The sequence below is a fragment of the Epinephelus moara genome, chromosome 12 (genome assembly GCF_006386435.1).
Source record: "Epinephelus moara isolate mb chromosome 12, YSFRI_EMoa_1.0, whole genome shotgun sequence".
In the NCBI taxonomy this organism is placed as follows: Eukaryota; Metazoa; Chordata; class Actinopteri; order Perciformes; family Serranidae; genus Epinephelus; species Epinephelus moara.
In genome coordinates, this window is record NC_065517.1 from 5,586,923 (window position 1) to 5,592,952 (window position 6,030).

General features: G+C 43.9%; 1 protein-coding gene across 1 annotated transcript in view; it reads left to right on the forward strand.

Moving 5' to 3' along the window:
- Positions 1 to 493: 493 nt before the first annotated feature.
- The window catches only part of arhgef4 (Rho guanine nucleotide exchange factor (GEF) 4), a 333,579-nt gene continuing 328,042 nt past the window's right edge, over positions 494 to 6,030 (forward strand). Inside the window, exons 1-3 of the mRNA XM_050058488.1 lie at positions 494 to 568; positions 656 to 763; positions 906 to 2,843. Coding sequence (XP_049914445.1) covers positions 2,585 to 2,843 — 259 coding nt within the window. The 5' untranslated portion in view covers positions 494 to 568; positions 656 to 763; positions 906 to 2,584. The remainder of the gene's footprint in view (positions 569 to 655; positions 764 to 905; positions 2,844 to 6,030) is intronic.

A 6,030-nucleotide genomic window follows, 5' to 3' on the forward strand; every position in this document is an offset into this window, starting at 1 on the left:
AACCCAATCATCATCAGGTGGTACCATTCATTTCTCACTAACTGCACCTAGCAAGTCAGAGTGAACAAAACTCTGTCCAAACTCACAACCATTAGTACTGGAGAACCTCAAGGGTGTGTTAGCTCACCTGTGCTGTTCACTCTTTATACAAATGAATGCATCTTTAAATTGTCCGATGATACTGCCATCTTAGGACTTATGCAAACCGATTCTGGTGTGCTGGGGTATAAGTCTGCCTTTCATGAGTTTGTACAGTGGTGCGACAACACCATCTCATCCTCAACACAAAAAAACTGAGGAGATGGTGTTTGATGAAGTCTCTGGCTCTTGCTGATCATTTATCAGTGATCAGAGTGTAGTGCAGGTTGTGACAGCCTGTGAGCCAGGTGCCCGACGTACCCCCTGGACACACCTATTTATACACCCACTACTCACTGATTTGTCCGTGGTTCACGGCTTCATGCAAAATAATCTGCTTCCGTGCTCAGTCCTGGCACTCTGTGAGAGGAGTCGCTACAGCAGCACGCAGCAGAAGACTGAACCGAGCAGGAGGAGGAAGAAACCAATGGTGAGACTTTTCTTACTGTTTATGTCTGACAAACCATCATCCTATGATCAGGCTGCTCACTACTTAATATTAACTCACTACCTCTAGCGCCGCTCTGGCTGTCAGCTTACGTCACCACCTGCGGAGTCAGTCTAAAGGCACCAGCAGAAGGAAAATCCGGAACGGATTCCGTACTGACTGATGTGACTGACGACCGTGAGTGAATGATTTTGTGTTGACTTAAAAGTAATGCTTTTGTTTGTACTGTGTATCTTGTTAAAATGTGTTTTTCACACTGTGTTGATGTATTGCTCAAATGGCCCTCCAAACTGAGGTTGTTTGGTTGTGTTTCCTGTAGGCACCGGGTTTACCCCTGGAGTGCTGAGGTCTTCATGAAAACCTGAACTGGAGTATTCTTTTTTCTTCTATTTTGTTTTTTTGGGCACTGGAGATGAACTGTGAATGAATCCTACATGAACTCTGAATGTTCCACAACGGTGGAGAATTTCTGAATACACTGGATGTGAAATGAAATATTGTGTTTGTGTGTTTCCTATGATCATATTGCGTTCTTGTTTCATGCTGGGTTATTTATTTATTTATTCAATGTTGAGGGTGCATATTTTGAGTGTGTGTCCTGGTGTGTGTGTTTGACTGAAACAAACAAGCAAACAAAAACAATCCTAAATGTCAGGAGGGATACCTGACTGGCACCCCTTAAAAAAAAACAATCTCTCAAGTCAAACCGTCACAAGGTGGACTCTTACAGATACCTGGGCATCCACATAGATAATCTGGGGTGGAGGACCCATGTGGAGGTCAGCTGTACCAAATTACAGCAGAGGCTGCACTTCCTGAGAAGGCTGAGAATCTTTGGTGTGACCCAGGAAGTGCAACTCCTTTCTATCATGATGTGGTGGAAAGCCTACTGCGCTATGGGATTTCGGCATGGTTTGGAAATTTGACAGTCCAGGCCAAGGTCCAAATTTACAGACTAGTAAAGACAGCCATGAAGATAATGGGAGTCTGCCAACATCCGAGTCTTCAAGACATTTTTCAACAAACCATAATTAAACAAATACATAAAATCATCTCAGATCCAACCCATGTTCTCCACCCTGAATATCAGCTTTTCCCCTCTGGCAGATGGTACAGAATCCCCCTAAGCAAGCACAACCGGTTCAAAAGCAATTGAATGGAGACAGTTGTCCTACTGCTGTATTTTAGTATGTCTGAATGTATGTGTTTTTAAACTGTTCACAATGCAGACACTGTAAAGTCCAAATAAGTATAGTAAAAATAAAGTCTATTCTGTCCTATCCTATCCTATACTAAATAACAACATATGCATCAGCTGCCCAAAGGTTGGTGTCAGATATCTGTTCACCCACAGCATTTTCTTTGTCATATGTATTGTATAGATGCTGCATGTTGTACAGCATTGTGATTTATGTATTAGTCACAGAACCAATATGGTTGAAAGTAGCCAGCAATGTAATGTGAAAATCTGCTGTGTAACTCACTGTAAACCAACATAGTGTGTGGTGTGTGAGTTTGTTTTTGTGTGTGTTAGGTGGAAGAAGGAAGGGGGCAGCTCTGAGAGAGAGGCTGTTTTCATCTCCACCTAAATTTGTACTGCACCAACACTTAGCCCTCCATGCTGCGGAAACCCCCTTGCAGGACCCCCACTGATGTCAGCTGAGAGAGAGAGAGAGGCTGCCGTTGTATGAGAGGCGTTCCAGAACAGAGAGGTGGAGGAGAGGAGCGCTGCCACAGCTCTGCAGCTGTACAGTCAATGGAAGGAGGAAGCAGCAAGTTTACAGTTGAAGCTTACCTCAGCGAATAGTGCCGCAGATATCACCGAGGAGGCCACCTCCTCCTCTTCTTCCTCCTCCTCTGAGCTCTCGCCCTGGGAATAAACCACCTGCTCAGCTATCTCGCGCCCTCTTCATCTCTATTTACTTCCCGTCACTGCCCACTTCCACCAGCCCCCACCCACCCCACCCCCCCGGCTTGTTGTTGTGCATCCAAATTAGGATGCGGACCCAGCAGGGCTCGGAGGGGGGCGTGCCCCTGCCTGGGGGTAGCTGTGGTAGCAGTGGCAGCTCGGGGCTGTCGCCTGGGTCAGACTCGGACGGAGGGAGCCCAACAGCTGGAGGTGTGGACAGCATGGTGGACGGAGGTCTTGGTGTGGGTGGATGTATTGGTGGAGGCGGAGGAGGAGGTAGCTTGGGCGGAACTCTGAGAGGGGTCCTGTCTCGCTATTGGAGCTTGGAGAGCCTGCACTCCACCACAGGTAAGTGCCTTCCACACATGATGCAGGTCTGTGCAGATCTCCATCAGAATCACTACACTGCAATACTGTTGCAATAATGTTATTTGGAACGTCTCCTCTTTCATACACATGGATGGATTTACTAAACTGCATGTAACCACAAGTGCACACCAGAAGACTGACACACTGCCATGAGGTTAGAGTGTTTTTCAGTGTTGGACTGGATGTACAGTGTGTGTGTGTGTGTGTGTGTGTGTGAGTGCGCGCGCGCGCGCGCGCGCGCGTTTGTGTGTGTTTGGGGGAGAGAGAGAGAGAGAGAGAGGGGGAGAGAGAGAGAGAGAGAAAGAGAGAGAAAGAGAGAGAAAGAGAGAGATAGAGAGATAGAGAGAGAGAGAGAAAGAGAGAGAGAGAGAGAGAGAGAGACCGCTGACAGGGTAGGTGCTGTGTTGATGTGTTTGGGTGGGCTGGTTGCTTTGCTTTCTAGTTCTGCAGAAGGAGCCAGTAAATACCAGCAGCATTGCCTTTCATATGTTCTTCTTTTCACCAGTTAAAATCTGTGTGCTTATCGGCCACACATATGGGGCATATACTGTGTATGTTGCATTCATGGTGGCCTTCAGGTAGCATCAAGAATCTGACTGACCATCCTCAACTCTCTGGACCTGGGCTGGATATCACTTGAAGTTTTTCAAACTCAGTGCTTTTGGAGATATATGCTTGGTTATTTAAATATGACAGCATATAGCTGACAAGAGTGAGAGGAGGAATGAAATGCAACAAAGTTTCCTAGACAGAGTCAAACCAGTGATAGGCTATCATGTATGGCAAGCCGTTTTAACATTTAATATCTAGGCTGGATATGTATTGAAGATATTCGTAATTCAATTCTTCCTATTCAAAAATAACATTTCAGATTTCCACAACGTAATTCTTCCTATACACAATTGTCATTTCAGATATCCACAACTACATTTTTACTAGGACAAATGACGTCACTTTTCTCATTCTTGTGTATGGGGTTTCTCATTACAGATAGTCATAATTAAGTTGCAGATATCTACATCTGAATTACGACTGTCCCTAATCCCAGTTAGAGACATCTACAGCATATTTTCAACAAGTCGTAATTCCAGTGCAAGATATCTTCAACGCCCCCTTGATATCTAAAAATACAATTTAGATATCTTAAATTGAGTTTTACCTAGTCAGACTAACTAATTAGGGATAGTCGTAATTTAATTGCAGATATCTATAATCAAGTTGTAGATATCTTGAAAAGAATTCTGATAGGAGACATCTCAAATTGGAGATATCTTTAAAAGTATAGTTTGACATTTTGGCAAATTCGCCTATTGCCGTAATCCCTATAGTCATATGGGTGGGTACAGGGGCGCCGCCAGGGATTTTGGGCCCCATGAAAAGAATTTTTACTGGGCCCTATACACAGCTGGCTGGGAGGCCGCTGAAAATTTTTGATGCTATTTTACATAAAACTATGCATTTTGATGGTATTTTTGACTATCATTCCCACATTTGTGAAAAAAGAACAATCTCTTCCTCCACTTCCACATTCCTCCCTGACAAACTTGAAGAGGATCCTGGACCTGGCTCTCTACGTTATAGGGCTGACCCAAAAAATTCAAAGCTTCGAAGCTTCGTTCAATGGCACGGGATTCGATTGTGAAAAAACCCCCCCGAAATTTCCGCCTTTTTTTCTCCCGTTTTTTGGGGGGACCTTAAACGCAACACCATCTCCGAAAAGGAAAGAGAAAGCCTGACGTGCAATGAATGGAGACCTATTATCCTGCTTGAACACAGACAACTAAATTCTTTCAACAATGTGACTCAAAATAATGATAAAATAGATTTTTTTGATATAAAATAATATGCTGATGGTGACATTTTCCACTGGTCCGCTGCGCTCTGAGTCTGGTGTCAGTGACACATGCTGCTCCGTGTCACGCATCTGTCTGCTTGCGCTGCAGTGCGCGCTGAGGGTTTTAACTTTTAGTGTTAAATCAAAAGTTAAACACTACTTATCAGCAACCAGAAGTGTTTTTTCGTTTGTGAATATTTTTATCTTAATTCTAGGGTTACAAGAAACTACCTTTTCGCCATAATTTGTAAGTTATTAGTTAGTTTTCGCTCAGAAAAAAAAAAATGTTGTTTGCTTGCTCAACCCTAACTAAAATGATCACCTTCTTCTGAATATTAACTTTGTCCCTGGTTAATATTCCATAACTTTCCACCACATGAACCACTAACAAACCCACCTTGCTTTTTGAAATACTGGGTGACATACTGTCGACCCTTTGCTTCTTTCTCCTCTCTGAGACAGAGACAGAGTTGTTATGAAGCCAAATGCACAGCCGGAACTACAGTCCAGACATACAGTACTTGCTGGGCGGACTGATTTCAAACAGCGTATGTTTAGTGCAGTTACTCCCTAACAACTCTGTCTCGTAATATTACATTATTATTTCATAGCGTGGTGAATGTGTAAGCTACAAGTTGTCCACAAGAACGTTTTGGAGTCATTTGATGGTGTATTTGATTAGTTTTGAGGGAAAGAGGGGGCCGTACCGTTCCTCCACCATTTTGTGCACTGAGCAGCGGGCAGCTGTGCCCCACCGATTTCAGAACAGCAGGCACTGACAATTTAAGGTAATGTACCTACTCATATGACTATAGGGATTATGGCAATAGGCGAATTTGCCAAAATGTCGAACTATCCCTTTAACTCTCATTCTGCCTAGTTAAAATGTAATTGCAGATATCTTGAATTGGAGTTTTGACTAGGCAAAATGACGTTGCAGATAGGGATGTCCCGATCCGATATTCGGATCGGTATCAGCCGCCGATATTAGCAAAAAATGTGCATCGGCATCGGATCGGACTGCATGGAAAAATGCCGATCCAAGAACTCCGATCCAGTTTTTCAAGGATTCCGATCCATGTTATCTGGCCAGCCCAGCCCTCCGCGATTCAAGCAGTCCATTCCAGTGATCCGCTCCAGCTCTTACTATCAATCCACCAGGCCAGCATGCAGATGGCAGACACACAGGGAGGGTAGGAAGAGTAGCGGTCAATTTAGTTAACTGACTATTTGTTTTCTGCTCTGGTTTTTTGAGAGTGATATTTTTATTTGGTTTACACTCTTACTGTTTAAGTAAAGAGCACTGATGGCATTGTTTTGGGCACAATTAGT